The sequence below is a fragment of the Balaenoptera ricei genome, chromosome 12 (assembly GCF_028023285.1).
Source record: "Balaenoptera ricei isolate mBalRic1 chromosome 12, mBalRic1.hap2, whole genome shotgun sequence".
NCBI classification, from domain to species: Eukaryota; Metazoa; Chordata; class Mammalia; order Artiodactyla; family Balaenopteridae; genus Balaenoptera; species Balaenoptera ricei.
In genome coordinates this window covers 48981562-49000604 of record NC_082650.1, presented here as the reverse complement: position 1 = coordinate 49000604, position 19043 = coordinate 48981562, and the positions used below count along the sequence as shown (strand labels likewise).

Sequence of the window (19043 nt, the reverse complement as noted above, 5' to 3'; positions counted from 1 at the left end):
TAGGAAATTTCAGATAAAAATTTTGTAGCTCCAATACAACTAGAAAAGTCCTCTGGTGCCAAGATTTAACCACAGGAGGAGTCCTGTCTTTCTCGAGGCAGGTAAACACCCTCTGGCGCTTGTCAGGGAATCTTCAGTTGTGTGGCTGTATTTGAAGGACTATGAATACATTGAACTTATCTTGTGGAAATGCCTGGCTCCTCATACACCTTTCTTCGCCATGAACGAGGTAGACCGGAATACATCATTGGCTTCAGTCTACACCTTGATGCCCTAACACGGGGGAGGCCCTGCATCTACTGGTCTTCTCGCTGGTCCTCCCGGCCCTTCAGTACGCTGTGAACAAAGCGGACTCGGAGGAGAGTGTGAGGGGTGAGCACAGGTGAACAGAAATCATTTTGTCTCATTTACAACATCTGAGCTTTGGCAAGTTGTCTTCTCCGGTAGGTTTATTATTTGATTTTAAGAAAGTAAAAAGATGAATTGGGAGATTGGGATTGACATATATACACCAATATGTATAAAATAGATAACTAATCAGAACCTGCTGTACAGCACAGGGGATTCTACCTCACTGCGCTGTACAGTAGAAACTAACACAACATTGTAAAACACCTATACCCCAATTAAAAAAAAAAAGAAAGTAAAAAGAACTAGATTATTAGGAAGCCTCCCTACGAAGCAGAGCAATGCCAGATGCCAGCTCTCCTCAGGGAACGGAGCAGGTCCTTACTCACTGCCAGGTTACGAAAGACAAAAAAATATTTCACCATCACTTGCCGCTAAGGCACCTTTCAAGATACAAGAGAACTTTTTGGTTAGTGCATTTAGTTTCCTAACCCCAAACTTCTAAAACTTTCGAGGGAGGGAGGCTTCTTGGGAGGTGTTGGGACTCCCTGGAGGTGGTGTTTCATTTGCCTGGACTGGTCTGCCTCGGCAAGATCTCTTGGCATCACATAAGTTTCTTGGAAGAAAAAACCTGAAATGTCTCTGATTTCTTCATATTTATAGCTACTCTTTCCCCTTTAGTCTGCAACCCTACTCTGTTTCAGAACGGTTCCAGCGAGCTGCATTTCATAAGTGTGTCCTCAAGTTATCCCAAGTCTTGAGTTTTGCTTCATGTGAGAGAATCCACAGTTAACTCAATTGATGAATTGAAGGCTATACTTTGAAGAGAGTGCTTTCCTTTAAAAATCTGTTTAAAACTGGCTGTTATGACTTTTTCAGATCTTTTTGAATGACCAAGTCAAAAACAAACACAAAAATCCCCCAGAGTACTTGAAAATTATCTGACCTACTGGGATGTGAAGATGAAAAACAAAGTTATATCTCTAAAAATATCTAGAATGTGTTAATAACTTGCCCAGTATTGTGATAACAATTTTATGTAACAAGATCTTTGAAATTTTATCAATTTAGCAATTAATACCAAAACCAATACCATGAAAACTTGGTTAGCCAGAAAATCCCTGTATCACTTAAAAAATGTCAGAAACTTTCTAAATATAAAGGCTACTTCAGCAAGAAAACTGTCTTCTTTGTGTAATTCTACACGTCATCAGTGATCTTAGAATCCCAGGATCTCAGATGTAGGAGCCTACAGCAAATCTCATCCAACCCTCTCGTTTCTACAGACAGGACCTGAAAGGGAGAGATTCCAGGTGGCTGTTGAATGAGTGCAGCTGAATGAGTGCGGAGCCAGGCCCGGCCTCTTGGCCCACTCCACCTACTGCCCCTTCTGCAACACCAGGCTGTTCCCCTGCTTAGCGACTTCATTACAGGGGTGGAGGGACACTGGGAAACATATGTATTGACTCCAGGACAAGAAAGATTCTTCTTGCAATTGTCTCTTTCTCCTACAAGTGGGACACAGAAAATTTTAGTTAGCAAAAATGCCTGATAAATTAAAATGTTAAGGTATGCCTAGTCTTGCTTTAACAATCCTCTGAATTAACTAGACAATAGCCCAGCCTTTCTTGGTGGGGGGGGAACCCCACTCCAGGTGTTCTGAATGTTTCTGTCATTTGGAAATCACTGCACAATGGTTAAATTCTCCAAGTGACTCCTTACCACTCAGTATGGGACAGATATGTCACTCCTAGAGTACCTTCCATGATTTAAACAAATGAACAAAAAAAAATTCAAATGTAAAATGCTCTCTTTTTAATTACTAAATTAAGAAAGTTAAACAATTTAAAAATGTAAACTCACAAAGAAATGATAACAAAAAAGGAATTAAGACTTCAGAGTTGCCACTCAGTATTAAAAACTCAATAGAAATAGGGTTTTTGATTTGTTGTTAAACATACGTAATTCAAGGTTGGTACAAACAGCGACTAAAAATGTAACACTTTTTTTTTGGGCATCCCCATGAGATGTAAAGTAGTGCATAGTTATTTCACTGGAGGACCCTTGGACATAGAGAAAGTCATTTCATTAGCAGTACAGGACATTCAAACACTTATTTTACAATGGGAAATGTACGACCTCCCACCCTCACCTTCCCGTAAGGGTTAGTTGAATGAGAAAGTTTAGCAGGTTGCCACGACTACAGTGCTATGGGTTTCAGACCATTTAAATGTGGTTACAAGGTTTATTAAATTAAAAAAGTTGGAAACATTTCAGCATTCATGTTTTATACAAGAAGTTTGTGTGGTATCCATCTTCTAGTCCCCCTGGTAGTATTGGCCACTTGCTTGCTTTAAAGAGGCTCACTTTTAAGTTTCAGGAACAAATCGTAGTAAGTCGAAGCAAATACTGGAAACAGAACTTGTGAATTCAGCTCGGGGGGCTGCTGAAAAGAGTCAAAGTAACAGCCATCTACAGGCACAGTCATGAACCAGAAAAGTGCCATCCAAATTAAAAAAAAAAAAAAAAAATCAAATCATGTTTTGCAAAAGCCAAAGAAGGAGGCTACTGGTTTTCAGAATAACACTGGTGCTTTTATGTTGATTTTCCAGTCAAATCCTCACTCTGGGTCCCGAAGCTCTGTGGCCCACATCGGCCACGGTCTCCAGGTTAGCACGCACATGGTGTATGTACAGGGATGTATATATTATATATATTCATATTTATAAAAAAGAAAAAAAAACAAACACCTGTCCTGGTTGGTTTTTGTTAAAACATGAAAAAAAATTTTATTGTTTTAGACAAAGAGGCCACTTTTGGAAAATAATACTTTTTTTTTTTAGTTGAATCAGGTGAAGACAGAGTTAAAATCACATAGGATTTGCATTTTAAAAAAAGGAAAGCACTAGGATCGTTGGCACTGGAATAACTATTTACACTGAACAGAGGTTTGGCCTGTTACATAACATCGATACAACGCATTTTCCAAAGTCTGAGAAATAACAAGGTTCTGTCTCGTATGCTTCACAGAGGAGGTTCGGATTTGGGGACAAGTGTCATTAATGAGGGCCATGGAAGTTCGTCAGCTTCAGAGTCACATGCAATCTGATCCTGGACAGTTCTCGCTGCTCTGCTCGGAGCAGCTGGCTACGGAATTGAAAGCTAATGGGGAGGGGGCGGGGAAGCCTCTTGGACCAGGCCTCTCTCGGCAGACCCAGGTCTCACAGGTTTTCACCAGGCTGATACTGGGGCTCTGTCGCGGTGAAGTAGTCTTCCAGGAAGCCCTGCAAGTACTCGAAAGTGGGCCGCTCTTCGGGGTCCTTTTTCCAGCAGTGGATCATGAGCTCATGGAGGGAGATGGGGCAGTCCTGCGGGCAGGGCATCCTGTAGCCGCGTTCCACCTGCTCCAGCACCTCCCGGTTGTTCATGCCTGCAAAGACAAGGGCCGTGAGCGTGGGCGCTCCGGGCGGCCCAGCCAGGGCCACCGCCCCTGCACCTCCTCCTGCTTCTGCTTGGAGCCTGCAGGTGGTTAAAACATGTTGAGGGCTGTCTTAAATTAGACCCTGTCTTTAATGGGCTATCACACCACTCAGAAGTAAAAAAGGACCCCACTACTGACACACGCAAAGCCCCAGAGGATGAATCTCAAAAGCATTGTACGTGAAAGAAGCCAGACACAAAAGGCAACATACTGTGTGATTTCATTTATATGAAATTCTAGGAAAGGTAAAACTACAGTGATAGAAAGCAGATCAGTGGTTGCCAGGGGGTGAGGGGGAGGGGAACCCTGCAAAGGGGCCGCAGGGAACACCGAGGAGTGATGGAAACATTCTGTGTCAGCAAACCATCCCTGTAAAGGCCAGATGGTAAAGATTTTAGGTGCTGTGGGTTGCATACGGTCTCTGTCGCATATTCTTCATTTTATTTATGTTTCTACAACTCTAAAAAGGTACAAAACAAAAACAGGGTGGGAGCCGGATTTGGCCCACGGGCTGTAGTCTGCCAACACATGTTCTATATCCTGTATGTGGACGTGTGACTGTTTATGTTTGTCAAAACTCATTGAATTCTTAAAATTGTTGAATTCTATTGTATGTAAATTACACTTCAATTAAACTGAGAAAAATATGAATGAAGCAGATAAAAACAAATCCACGGAATGAAAAATAAACTGTCCTTTGTTCACAGGACCCATGAGCTCCATTGATGAACTTCATAAATTGGCTGTCCTCGTGCCTGGGCAAGCTCTTGGTGCCCCACTGTCTGAGATCTGACATCACGCCACCACGCTGGGCACCATCCAGCCCAGCGACCCCTAGGTGCCCTGAGGTTTGATGACTGCGATGGGGAGACAGGGCGTCTGCGTTTACTGATGACCTTGGACAGGCCATCTATCATTGGAGACCTTTGCGACCCTCCGGGGGAGCTGCCTGATAGTGAAACATCAGGACGCCTGGAGCTAACAGGAGACACTCTGGGAGATTGCTAACCCTCTGGAGAATGCAACCTCCCTGCACGTTGGCCTTCTTGACAGAACAGGAAATACCACACTGGGGGTGAGCCGAATGCCCTGACCCCTTTCCCAATCACTGCCAGGCTCTCTTCTCTGGTTTTCCTTCCCTTTTCTGCCATATCATGTTCTGCCATTGCCTGCCAAGTCCTTGTATGTTTTGGCTGCTCCTTGGCCCTGAGCCTATAATCCTCTCCCAAATTCTGACCCAGTTAATTTACAAAAGCAAGAGCCTCAGTTCCAGCCATTCAGAAACCCAGATTTCTTCCCCCAGCTCTCAGGGATGTAATCAGCAGGACACAGCGCATACATGTAGCAGCTCCCTTTAATGCTGGAGGAGGTGGCAACCTGCTGGCTAGAACCCTGTAAGCCTGGCCAGAGCAGGTGGGCCCAGGTCACAACTCTGTCCCCCTGAGTAGGGGACACTCAGACTTTGGGATCTGTTGTCAGTTCTCTTTGTTGCTTTTGGAGCTGGGTTGATCCCGGCTCCCGTGGCTGTCAAGCACAGCCCTGTCAGTCACATGCTTATCCAAACCCTTTCAGGATGCCTTCTTATTCTCTGCCACTGTAATTCCTTGAGGGGATAAAATCCGTGTATTATTCCTGCTGTGTTGAAGTAGGCCTTCAATTTAATTATTCTAATATAACCTTGGTCACATTTCGGGGGTGACCTTTATTATTAGTGAGAAAGGCTCGGTGAGTGAATCTGGGTCCCCTGCCTCTGCACCATGCCTGTCTTTACAGGGGCCCACTTCAGTTGCATGTTCGGTCAGCTCTGAGGCTTATTACCTTAAATCCTCCACCAACTACTGAAAACTCATTTTGACAGCTCGGGATGGAACGGGGAGCTGGAAGCAAGGGGAGACACTGGAGTGTCCTGCAGCGCTCTGGAAAAACCAGGGCACGGGACAGGGACCAGCATGTCCTTATCCACGATCCCCAAATCCAACAAGCTCTGCAAAGCGAAAGTTCTGGAAACTCACTTGGCAGCAAAATTGATCCGAACTCACCTCATTCGGCCGTAAAACTTGACCTGGTGTGAGGCTATCGACTATTTCTCTTCATGCCTACATATCGCTACAGAAGTAAGAATGTGTTTGAACACAGAGGGCAGCCCTGGACTCTCCCAGGGTGTTATATAAATTATGCTCTAAGCATTGTATGGACTTTCTAAAAAAAACCAAAAACCAACGAGTCAGACTCTGAGGCACATCCAGTCCCAAGGGTTTCGGCTGGGACGCTCCGGCATGAGGAGGGGCAGCAGCTACCACATTTCAGCCCCCCCGAAAGGGTGAGGAAGAGAGCAGAAGCACGTATCGGGACTGGCCTTCTCCAGAGCGTCTGCTTTGTGCTTCAGTACAGACCTTGGCTTCATAGTACCGGTATCTCAGAGGCCACAGGTGGAAGGTCTAAAACCTCGGAAGGTGTGACAGGCCCTTCTGGAGGTGGTACAACCCACCCCCAAATGCCTTCTGATGCTTTATTCTGGCACTGAGACCACCCAAAACCACACCACGGAGTTTAACTAATCGTTCTCCTATTGCTCCGTGGCCCTATGTCAGTAAATGTTGCATGTCCTTGGAAAACAAACTACTCAAATGCAAAGATTGCATGTATGTTTTAAAAACTCTTGATTCAGTCTCCACCAACGGGAAGTTTAATTGGCCACTTGGGTCAAGCCTGTTTTTCTAGTGCTCTGCCTGAGCCTGGGACACAGCGGATGCAGCGGCCTGACCCGCAGCATGTAGCGTCTCCCGAGGCAGCCTGCTTCCCAGGCAGCTGTGACCAGGGACGGAGCTGGACCTTGGCCCACGTGGGACAGGGCACCAGCAGCCTCGCCGCCAGCTCCTGTGCACACTCTCCACCTCCTTTCTGCCTGCACCCTCTTCCCGCTTCTCCTCTTTCCCCTCTCGTGCCTCTCCCCAGGCTCCCCAGGCATGGGGAGCACACAAAACCGATTCCACGCACCAGGCCAAAGAGAAACAGACCAACGTCAGCTTCGCTGGAAAAGTGGGATATAAGACAACGCACTTGGCTGACAATGACAATGTGAATGGGGCTGGCTCTTTTCCAACCAACCATAAGCCAGAAGTGGACCTGGCACCTTCACAATGGGCCTCGGCAGCAGTAACCGCACAACCAAGATATGCCCGCTCAGCAAGCCTTGGGTCAGTTTTTATTTCACAAACAACAGCCTGAATAAGTGGGTTGTGTTCCTGTTTTTTTAAAAAATAGTACTCTTGGCTATAAGAACTTTGAAAAACCATATTTAAGAATTTCTTTTTAGCAAAAATGGATTCTCCTCTTTATACTACTCTTTCATGTTTTCTTTTTAGATGGCTTCATATTTTTGTTACAAAGAAAAACTGTTATTTCCCCTCTCTTAGCCACTTTTCCCAAGACATTGGGTTTATCCACCACCTGGGAGGTGAGGGCCAGGGACTGGGAAGGGAACACACACAAGACTGAGTGCCAGGGCGGTCAGCAGAGTCCCGAGGGACACGGGAACACTGGAAGAGAAGAATCTTCGTATCTTACTTCCAATTGAGGAAGCAGACGGGGGGTGGGGGGTGGGCAGGGATGGGGGCGGCGGCGGTGGAGGAGGGTGCCTGGGAATGTTCTGCCCTTTTCTTCCTTCTTCAGTGGGGAGAAGGCCAGGGGAGAAACAGAAAAGATAGAAACTTTAAAATATGGTGTGTATGTTTTAGGGAAACTTTGTCACCAACAGCTCCCAGTGGAAGCTGCAGTAGAGGCTGTTTTTCAATAGGAGGGTGGTCTCCACCAGCCGGTGGTGTCTCACCGTGGGAAGTGTCATGGCCACAAAGCCCCCCAGGGTGTGTTGCCTGGTCCCCAACCTCTGCGTCAGAGAAGGGGCGCAGGGCTTGGCGGCCAGCGAGCAGACACGCTCTCTGTTTTCACTCCAGCCTGCCCTCCTTTGCTCCCACCTCAGCAGTTCCTTACCTTCCTACTCTGCCTGGGGTCAGTCAGGAAAATGGGCCATTTCCACTGGTCACTCTCACAGGGCACAACCCAGTGGGCCTCAGTTCACAGAAAATCTGTGTAGTCTGCTGTGCTGGGGTTTGCTTTTCAAATTGCTCTTCCCTGCATCTTCCATGAGGGCCTCCTGTCACCCTGAATTTCAGGCTCTCAAACGTGGTCACTAGTATCATCCTTTCCAGTTGGTCTGCCCCAAACCCTGCAGCTGAGATTCTCTGGCCGAGTGGACTGCATTCGCTTCCTGCCATTATGACCATGTTATCCTTCCAAATCACGCCGCTGGCTTCCTCGAGGTTCCCAAATTAAGGTCCAGTTTCCAACTCTCACTTTGCAACCCTTACTACGTATGGTTGCCAACAATGTCTGCTTTCACGTGTGTGTGTCTTCCTTCCCTCTCTCCTTTTTTTCCCCTCCCTCCTTTTCTTTTACACTTTCTTATTCCTCTTCTTTGAGCTAGATATTAACTCAGTGGCGTCTCCTCGCTTTTCTTTTGGATTCTTTAGGGAAGAAAACAATTCATTTTCATTGTCAGAGCCACTTCACTACTTCGACTCTGTGTCTCTCAGCAGGTGACTCGACTTCCCCTGGCCTCAGTTTCTCCATTTGTCAAGAGAATACCTCCACATTCACGGTGCTTTTAGCTCTTTGAAAAAAAATGTCTTCTATGAACGGAAGGTGTTGGGCTTTATAGCTCTCCGTTTGTGCAGATTCCTAACATGGATCTCCGAGGGGCCATCTCTATACAGTCGGGGATCTTCACTGTTATCCGTTCAGGTTTGCATCTGGATTGGACTAGGGGTTGCGAGAACCTGGATTTTTGTGCCATGTTTATAATTAAGCACTTTGACAATGGGAATGATGCTCAGGTTCCCAGATATCCAGCTTACTTTAGCAAACCGAGCTTTCCGTTGAAACGAAATTAGACTCTATTGTGCATAAGGGTTTCCGTCAGAGGCTCCCCCTGGCTTCTCTGCGTAAACCCTGGAAAAAGCCCTTCTGTTTACTTGTCTGCTGAGCATTTCTGGGAGTGCTGGGAGGGCGGAAGGAAGGAGGGCGCAGGTAATGGTGCTGGCTCAGCCCGAGAGCGTGCTATCAGATCACCCTGTGCTCTAGTTATCTTACCGGGCTACAACTGGGACGCTTCAAGTTAGGTTTTGGTTATGAGATCAAAGTACAGATTTTGGGCAGATAGATGTTACTCCAAGAGTATAGTTGAAAATAAAGGAGTGACCTTGAGAAGGCACAGTGATGACTAGTTTTGTTTCTCTTTCTGCATCTTAACCAGATAAGCTCAGGACAGCTGTTTTTATTAAGCCCACTCTCTTAATAAATACAGAAATGACGGCTACTCAGGTGCCATAACACACAAACGTTGTTTAAAGTTGATAATACAGTATCACGAACAGCTCCTTTGTCCCAGAAACGTGAAAAAGGGACAGTGAGGGTAAGGGTGCCCCCCGGGAAGGCCATGGAAACGCACAGCGATAGGGGAGAGCTGCCCTCTTCTCCTGCACTCTCCTCCCACCCTCGCTCCTTCACCTGCCACACTGGCCAAGAGAAACTTTGTGGGGGGAGGTGACAACACGACTCCTGGTCATGCCAGGCCAGATTCCCTCTGGAGGGAACACCAGGAGCTGAAAGAAAAAGCCTGCAGACTGTGGATGGGGGCAGGGAGGACAAAGCACCCTTGGCTGAGATTCGAAGTTTCATCCCACCTCCCATTCTCCTGGCTGCAGAGTCCTAACTTCTTCCCCACCCAAGAGAAACCTGCTCCTGTCATCATGCTGGGGCACAGTGGGGATAAGAGTGCAGGCGACAATGATGGGCTGCTGAACACAGAGGAATTTAAGTCTACAGTTCAGGCTCTGTCTGAGGCATCTGAGTGGGGCAGAGGGAGGACAAAGGTGGAGACTTCTAATTCTTTAAGGAAAATGCTATACATTCACTATTTATCTTCCACTTCAAGTCATTATCAAGTGACTAGATGCATTCACGAAAGTCAGGCAGCTGTCAGTTGTGAAAAGAGTTGAAAGTGCTTCAAATGGATGAATAAATGTGATACACTTGAGAGAATGTTCCTGCTTTGTCAGATCCTGCCAAATTCCCAAAGCAGGTGTTCAGCTGAGAGCCAGGGCACTGAATGGCCGGGACATTCTGCCTAGAACGGTGCTGGGACATGGTGTTTGAACTGATCACGGGGTCAATTTCTCAGAACAACTTTGAGGACAGAGGCTACTTTGTGGCTGGGAAAAAACATGCTATATTTATTTGTGGAGATGATGAAATAGAGCTGAAGGGCTTTGCAGGCTATGGACAAAGTCTTGTTTTAAAAGCCTCATAGGCATAATCTTCTCTCCCCCTGCCTATATCCATCCATCCATGCATGCATCCACGCATTCACTTAGACTTCCTGAGAGTGTACTATGGGGCAGACACTGTGCTGGGCATGGGGAACACATAAAAGGAGCCCCCTTCTCAGAGTTCAGAGCTACTGGGAAATAGAGACACAAAGACAAGGGTTTCAGCAGAGATGTACCCAGTGGCACGGAAGCAAGCAGAAAGTGCAAGCCAGGAAGAGACATGGAGGAGGCTACACAAAGAAGGGGGTGGGCGTTTGGGCCGGGCTTTGAAGGATTCAGAGGCAGAGAGTGGAGCTGAGAAGAGAGACTTGCGTGTTTGAGAGAGATCTCTTGGTGCGAAGGGTTGGCGAGCGGCAAGCAAGAAATCACGTCTGGTCATGTCACCCGCTCAAAACCCATCAGTCACTCCTCATCTCACTAACAGTAAAAGCAGAAGTCCTAATCATGACCTAGGAAGACCCTACTGATCTGCCTGGGGCCTCTTGGCCCTCCTGCTCCCTCCGCCCTAGACACATGGGCCTCGCGGCGGTTCTTCAGGGCCTCTGTGCTCCAGTTGCCTCTGAAGGGAGGCTCCTCCCCCAGGTATCGACCCTGAGCCTTGCTTCCTCAGATGTCATCTTCCTCGGGAGGTCCTCCCTTGCTACCCTGTACCCCTTTCCCCGTTTTATTCTTCTCCTTATCCATTACCACCAGCCAGTGCTGAATACATTTTGCTTATTTGTTTTATTGTCTGTCTCCTCTAAGGAATGAAAAGTTCAGGAGGACAGTTTTCGTCTTTTGGTTCACAGCTACACTCCTGGGGCCTAAACAGTACCTGGCATATAGTAGGTATTCAATAAATATTTGTGGAATGACTGAAGGGAAGAGGTATGAAGGACTATGCCAAACAAAGGCTTCTGGAGTTCATCTGGAAGGCAAGGGGAAGCCGTGGACTTGTTAACTAGTAGAGTAGGATAAGCGGGTCTGTGTTTTCCAGGATAACTCTGGTGGTGACCGTGACAGAATGGTGGGGGAAGGGAAGGGGGAGAGACCGGAAGCGGGAAATTCTACGAAAGGGGGTCACTGCACCAGAGGATGACAGCCCACCATGGGGCAGTGGGGAAGTCACTTTCCCTTCCCCCTTGACCCCCATCCTCACCACCAGCCGAAGTAACTTTCCTGTGTGTGAAGGTGACAGAAAGCCACTCTCAGGTATGAAAGAGTTCAGAAAAATGTATCTCCACCTACTGCCCTTGAAACAAGAATTACTTGAAAATACACGCTAGCCAACTGAGAAATAACTGCATCGAGAAGTCAGGATGGAAGTCACGGCGGAAGGGGACCAGGAGTCTGTCCTGGGTGCTGTCCGCAGGCACGAGGACGCAGGGCGGCGGCGAAGCGGCCCCTTGGCACACACTGCCCACGCGGCGCACCAACAGACGGCGAGAACACGGACAGGAAGGGCCTTCCTTCCATGGCGACACTGGGTGAAGCTGAATGACTGTCTGCTCCTTAGCAGTTGTTCTTCTTCGTTAAGGTAATCATCCTATAATTGGAATCCCTCTCTGTAAAAGGGATCCCTCAAGAAGGGTGTACTGTGAGATTCAGAAGTCCAATTAAATGTGATTACAGCCGTGTTAAAGAACAAAAACAAGCAGCATCCACGGCGAGGGGCAGGTCAGGGAACAACTTTCCGTGGCTCCCATCACGCCCTCGCTGACACGGCCCCCCAGCCACCACTGCAGACCGGCCAGGCCTCCCTGTGGCAGCACCAGGCCCCTCACGACGGGCTCTGGCCAGGCTTTCCAGCTGCTGGTCCGGGTACCCCTGCCTCACGGCCTTCTCCGCAGACTAAGCCTGCGGCTCCTTGAGCGGGCGCCCTCCCACATGCCCGTCCTTGTCTGGGACCCTCTTCCTCAACTTGAGGGGGAAACCCCACATGCCTTCTTCTCCATGAAGCTTCCCAGTCGTGGCCCCTTCTCTCTGCCGCCCTCGCAGAATTAGGGTGCCTATCAAAGCCCCCGGCGCGTCTGCAGTTGCTCAGAGTGTGTAACTACGCGCAATAAAGCGGACTTGGTGCCCCTGTCAAACTCCTTTGCCATCCTCACAGGATTCTGAGTGAAAGGCCCTTCTCAGGACCCGCTGTATGCAGATACCTGAATCGGGGCCCCTCCCCCATTATCAGAATTAAGATTGGGGGCCCACGGTGGGTGAGTTCAAGTACTCCATCCCTCGAAGATGATTTCCTCTAATGATAGAGAAGTAAGAAAAAAGGCTGATTTCTTCCTGGATTTGATGCACACTTTATCCATCTGACTGTAAGCTCTATGAGTGCAGGGACTGAATTTCTTTCTTTGCTCACTGTTCTAGCTCCAGCCACTAAAACAGCGTCTTGCTTGAGGACCGTTCTCATCAATGCTTGCTGAGAGTATGAATGCCTTGTTTATATTTATTTCCCAGGTCGAGCAAAATGCCAGGCACGGTCACACTCACTGATGCTACGCCGAATGAATGAAAATCCTAGCCTAAGTTGTAAAATGAGGCCGCTTTCTTTATGCCAAGACCAAACTTGACAAAAGACCCTCCCTCAGAAACACACACCTGCCTTCCTCCTCCGAGGCTGCCGCCCCCCTCCCCCCTTTGTCTTGGTTTCTGTGTGTGACCCTGAGAAACAAAAAGCAGCTTTGTCTTCCTGGAAGGAAAGGCTTCACAGAAACGCAAAACGTTAACCTTCCCCCACAGCTGCGTTTAACACATCGGGTGGCTGGAAACTTGGGGGGCTCAGGAAGAGATTCATTCAAAATTCAGACAATAAAAAAAGAGGTGCCTTCACATCTTGAAAATCCCGAGACCCGCACATTCTCCCCCTTGAGGAGCAATTCAAAAATGCCCGTGCTGTGCTCCAGGCCCCTCCAGGGCGGCCCTTTCTGCCGTGCTCTTTGGCTATTCCCAGAGCAGCTGCCCACCTGGTGCGTGCCGGGGGCAGCAGTCGCCGCAGCATCAATAAAACTGCCTTCCGCCTGCATCTCTAACCGCCCAGTGCTGGTGCTTCAGAGACAGGGAATTTGTCAATTTTGCCTCTGTGCCAACCTGGCTCTCCTAGGAGTCCTGAGGCTACGACCAACCCAGAAAGAGATCTTCTGTACTTCTCTGCATTCTCCCAAGATGACCAGAAACAATCATAAAAAGGGAACAAAGGGACTACAAATTAATCGGCCCTCGCTGGCTCCTCTGACTGCAAAGATATGATTACAAACCCAGGATTTGCAAGAGCCCTCAATTCCTCATTAATCTCCACTATCGTTTCTATCGCTGCTTTTTTATTTTTAAAAGCTCCTTTCTTAGGCGGGGAATGATGGGGAGCTAGGTTCTTTCTTCACTCAACAGTAACTGAAAAATATGTCCTTAACATTTCAGAAAGCAGATTGCCCCTGCGCTATAACCACTAAAGCGTGGCGGTAAAATGGCATGAGTATCCTTTATGTCACCATCCGTCTAAATTAATGAATTCAAGCGAGAATAACCTAAAACCCGTGGTTTCTTTGGAGAGCATGACTCTGATAATCCAGAAAAATTCCAGGGCTTAAGAATCTCCAATGTCTTCACACTATACTTGCTTTTGTAGAGCATATTTTAACTGTTCAGAAACGTGCAGTGAGGGAGTTCCTTGGTTGCCTAGTGGTTAGGATTCTGGGCTTTCACTACCGTGGCCTGGGTTCAATTCCTGGTCTGGGAACTGAGATCCTGCAAGCCGCATGGCATGGCCAAAAACAACCCCCCCCCCCCCCCGCCAAAAAAACGAACAAAAAACCCCACAGAAAACAAAACCAAGAAACGTGCAGTGAGTGGCTTCTAAATTGCATTTCCCATGTGCCTCTGCTGTCTCCGGCCATCTGGAGCGGGGCCTGCAGAGAGGGCAGGTCCTGACATCTTCCTGCCAGGTTCACTCCATGGGTCAGTGCTACAGAGTAATCAGAAAGCAGTGAGGGCTTTTCTCCTCTTTCCCAGAAGTGTCTGCAAACTCTATTTAGGTGGAGGTTTTGCCAGTGACATTTCTGCCCTGGGAGCCAGGGACCCACACTCTTCCTGAGAGGGAAGAGAACCCATGAACTGGGGTGGACTGAAGCATTCACCAGCTACGAATTGCATTAATCCTGGCACACGATTCACGGTGGCTGCTTGTCTACATACCACGGGGGCTCCCACTTCTGCTTTTCTCTGGCTAAATACCTGTCCATGTGCTTCAAACTCATGCTTGGCAGAATGCTGAGGATGGGGCTTAGAAGGCAAACGAGGTGAAGGTTCCCCAAATGGTGTTGGGAGAGCATCCACCCAGGCCCATTTCTGCTGTGCCCTGCCCTTACCTGGGTACGGAACTCTTCCTTTGGTGACCAGCTCTGTAAGTAAGATTCCAAAAGACCACACATCAGACTTGATCGTGAACCTCCCGTACAGGGCTGCTTCGGGGGCTGTCCACTTAATGGGGAACTTTGCACCTGCAGGAAGAACACCCGGTTACTTGTCAGGCAGAGAGCATGGCGCTGGGCGTGGGGCTGGGAAGGAAGAGCAGGTGGAAGTGCTTTCCTGGGATCAGGTTCAGAGAGGAGGATGGGAAGGAGGGGAGACAGGACACAAGACTAGGATTGGGCAGCTGGGGGGTCTGCTTCTGGCTCTGCGACCTTAAGCAAGTCCCATCAAAGGGCTGGGCTTCAAGGCTGCTTAAAGTTCTGGCCTTTAGAACTTGAACCTACAAACCTATTGAAAGACATAGGTTTGGTCTGGAGGTAGGGCTAACTTGTGATTTAGGAAACTATATATTTTTTCTTTTGCTTTCAAATAAAGTTATACTTTAATAAATACACATAGTATTAAATCATACTGCTACTCTCAAGAATCCTTTAGTATGTAAGACCACAGTCTGCTCTTACTGAGGTACATAAAAACCAGATCAAGCCACCACGCTTCTCCCAGGGTAGAGACAATTTGCTGCAGCCCAGGTGTTAAGCTGAGATGGGCTGTATTTCCCCAATGCCTCCTACCTCTACAGCAGAGAAATGACTTTGCCTCTGGCTACTTCCTCTGTACACTCTCTTTCTTCCTTCCACCCTTTCCCCTGATAGTGGCCACCTTTAATTCTGGGATAGGTTTTTCTTCTGCACTGTATGATCCCTTGCTTACCTCCCTACCTTTCTCCTACCAGCCAGATAGGGTACTATCTAATGTTTGTTTTTAAACAGTGGTTTTATCTCAATGACTGTCTTATGAGTCTGATTTCTCAAGACCAAGAAGCAAATTTTGTGCCAAGGTGAGTAGAATCTTTTCTTTCAAATGTCTCCGATTAAAAGAATCCTTTCTCTAATCAAAAAGGAAGGGTGGGGTCCACCCTGCTTCTTCTGAAGCGAGATGTATGTACGGGGAATTAAAATTGATTCAGCAGCCTGCGCTCTCACACATTAGGCTCAGCAATGATAAAGCAGTTTCAGATATTTCATTGAACAAACTGAAAGGGAAACACAGGCAATTTTTATTAGTGACGTAAACACAATTATATGTTTAAAGCATGTTAGTTTTACTTAGGAACTCCTAAAAAAAAAAATCATACAAAGGCTGACAAAATGAGAAATTTTCACAGTATCTTCTATGAAAAGCCATTATGTGTAAAACTGGCAAATGATTAAAATCTTTGAATTAGCAGGGTTTTAATAACCAGAGGTATGATAAATTACAGCAATTAGATTTTTGTTTTAAATACAGTACATGATAACATCTTCAGCAAATCTACCCTGGCATTTTCTGGCAATATAATTTTCCTCTCCATCTCTTCTATGCCCGTGTGAAATGAAATTAAAAAAAAAATCCTACTATTTTATTCCATTGCATCTCACATTAACACTGGAGCAGAGAAGTTATTCTATAGTTTTTCTTCCTTTTATGCATCGAGTTATTTTTAATTAGCTATGTTTCTCAAGCATAATTACTTATATCTTTGCTTAAGTGTTGCAAGGTCTGGTATTCTTTGAACAGTCATTTTGTTTTTAAAGTTTCTTTCAAAGCATTCTTCTCACACTTCCTATCCTCCAGCATTCTGTTCACGCAGCTTTGGACTCAGAGCCTCTGGGATTAATGTGATAGATTTTCTTCAGTGTCGAGAGCCGACTTTGCCCTGGACCAAACCTCAGCTGGAATTCTCTTATTTCAGAGAATTAAAGGTATATTAAATTCATTCCTATTTAAACCATCTCTTGAGCCAAATGGCTTGGAAATCTATGTCTGTCTCTGAAGCAAATAGAACTTTTTTCTCCACTGTGCAGACGCAAATCCTGCAAATAAAATGACAAGCAAAAAAAGCCTTTCTTCCCTTCTTGGAATCACTCCACGTTGCTCAAGATGTGAATGTTGCTGAAAGTAAACTATTTAAAATTGAGATAAAGTCATTTTGGATTTTCTGAGAGAAGATTTCATAATTTCAGATTAAAAAACGCAATTATCAATATATCAGTCAGTTGTGCTAGTCTGCTTTATTATTTTCTCATTGTATCATCTACAACAAGAACTATAATATATAAACCTTCAAAATATAAGTTGAAACAAAGGTTGTAATGGATCTCTGATAGGAAATCATTTGTAGATATGTGCTTTGACTTACGAGCAGGAGCTTATTTACATAAATTTATTTTGCATTAGTTTTCTTTCTAAGATAAGCAATGTATTTACACCTAATACATTTTGGAGGAGAAAAAGTGGAGAATGTCTTTGTCTGATTTCTCCTACTTTGTTTTGGGCTCAAAATAGCAGCCACTGTTGACAAAAGAAGGTTCTCTAAAGATAACTCACAGTTTCCAGGAAGACAAAATGTTAAATTAAAGCAGTGATAAGCTATTAGTGATTAAGTGAGGTTTCAACTGAAAAGAACTAATCAATGCTCACTCCTCTACTCATCTCATTACCTCAATTTCCCCTCATTTTGGTTTCTCCCCTCCTGAGGGTACAGATGCAGCTCCACATCAGGGAGAGTTCACCTGGGGCTTGGGCAGGGGTCTCTGCAAATGGCCATGCGGTTGCACACTGCAAACCCCAGTCTACGAGAACAGCATCCCTAAGGTTGCCCAGGATACCACCCTGCTGGGGGCTAGATGGGCTCTCTCCTCCCTAAAGTTAGGAAACCTCAGAAGCCTGGAAGGAAGGACCTCCTAGGTGTAAACATTGCCTTTTCCTTCAAAATAAAGTTCTCCTCCCTCAGATTTTTTCACAGATATCACAGCAGGCATAAAGCCAGGATCAAAGCTGTCTTCTAATTGGTATGGATTTGTAGAAAAAAGGGGACAATGTCAGGACACCTACACCACAATGAACTTGGTGTTGTCATGTAACTAGCTGATTTGCTCTTCCTGAAATTCTCTTGTTTGGGAACAGGATTAGATGCCAACACAATTTCCTCTCCTCTGTACTTCACTGGAGGAAATACAGCAGCCGATGCAGGTATGATGATCTGTGCCACTCATACCACAGGCTATGAAGGACCTGGAAACTCTTAGTGTGCTTGTTCAATGTTTAGGTGAACTAAAAAATATGGAAATTATCATCACTCTAGTTTTTATTTCTTACTGAATTAAACAGTTTAGGATTCTTTTAAGCCAACAGACAAAGGCCACACATAATCTATATGTATTTATGTATGGACTTGAAAGCATCTTTTCCACTGATGTTTTCCAGGCAGTGGCTGCAGATTTTACCAGCTTCCCAAGGTTAACTCATTGCTGAAAGCCTGACTTGGTGCTGTCATTGGGGCCCAGGTCCTGGAACCACTCTACAGGTAGAGTATCTTTGTACTTTGGTCATTTACCTCCCAGAATAGCAAGAGGACCAGCTAGCCTCAGGCTAGATCATTTTCTGTGTCGAGTAAACATAGCAGTGTTTTAAATAATCATTTCTTATAGATACCGCAAACCTGCTTCTCTAAAGTCTACGGAGATGTGAAACGAGTGGGCATCAGCTTTGTGACCAACAGGGGGATTCTACTCCCGTGGCTTCAACGACTATCCTGACTCCAGTGATGCCTGCATTTGTATCATCCGATAGGACCTCCCCTTCTGAGTTCCTGACCCGTAAAACCAATTCCCTCCTCAGAGCCTCCACTGGGACCTCATAGGGCCTCTCAAATACAATATCCAAAATTTATCCTCCCCACGATTCTGCTGCTTTTTCAGTGTTTGCTGCCTTGCAAGCTGCCTAAGTGAGGACACCAGAATGCTGAGAATACTCCTTCTGGATGCCGTGTCTATTGGTTCTTCACTGTGCACTCAGATAAGCAGCACGGAGCCTACCTAGAGGAGCTCGACAGATCTTCATGGAGTCATCTTTGGCCTCTCCTGCTTTGGCATCGTCCACATTGAGTCTACTTCACACCCTTGAAGGTGTCTGTCCCTCTTCATCTTCTCTACCTGCACGCCAGTCCTCACTTGCTCCCTGCCACCTGCCTCCTTCCTGCACTGCCTTCCACTGGGGCCCACATGCACAATCTGGTCCCTCCTTCCCACTCCCCAGCCTCCTCCTGTTATCCTGAGCCTCACCTCCTCTGCTGCCTCACTGGCCCCATGACCTTCTCTGACAGTCCTTCCTGCTGCAGGGCCTCCAGGCAGGCTGTTGCCTTTGCCGCAAGTCCCACCCTACTCCTGCCCCACGGTCGACTCCTGCTCTCCTTTGTTCCTGGCCTAAGTGCTTCTGGCACGGGAACCCTGGCCCGGGCACTAAGACTGGGGCAGTTTCCCTAGCTCTGCACTGCCAGAGTGTCTGGTTCTTTGCAGCTGTTACCATTTAAGTGCAGTAAGCATGTGAGTTGTCAGAAGTGC

General features: G+C 46.7%; 1 protein-coding gene across 3 annotated transcripts in view; it reads right to left on the bottom strand.

The window, feature by feature from the left end:
• Nucleotides 1–3124: 3124 nt before the first annotated feature.
• Nucleotides 3125–19043, bottom strand: part of FYN (FYN proto-oncogene, Src family tyrosine kinase) — a 207837-nt gene continuing 191918 nt past the window's right edge. For all 3 annotated transcript variants that reach the window (XM_059941396.1, XM_059941394.1, XM_059941395.1), the window contains 2 exons: nt 14559–14690; nt 3125–3778 (listed from right to left, as the gene is read on the bottom strand). In XM_059941396.1, coding sequence (XP_059797379.1) covers nt 3570–3778; nt 14559–14690 — 341 coding nt within the window. In that variant the 3' untranslated portion in view covers nt 3125–3569. The remainder of the gene's footprint in view (nt 3779–14558; nt 14691–19043) is intronic.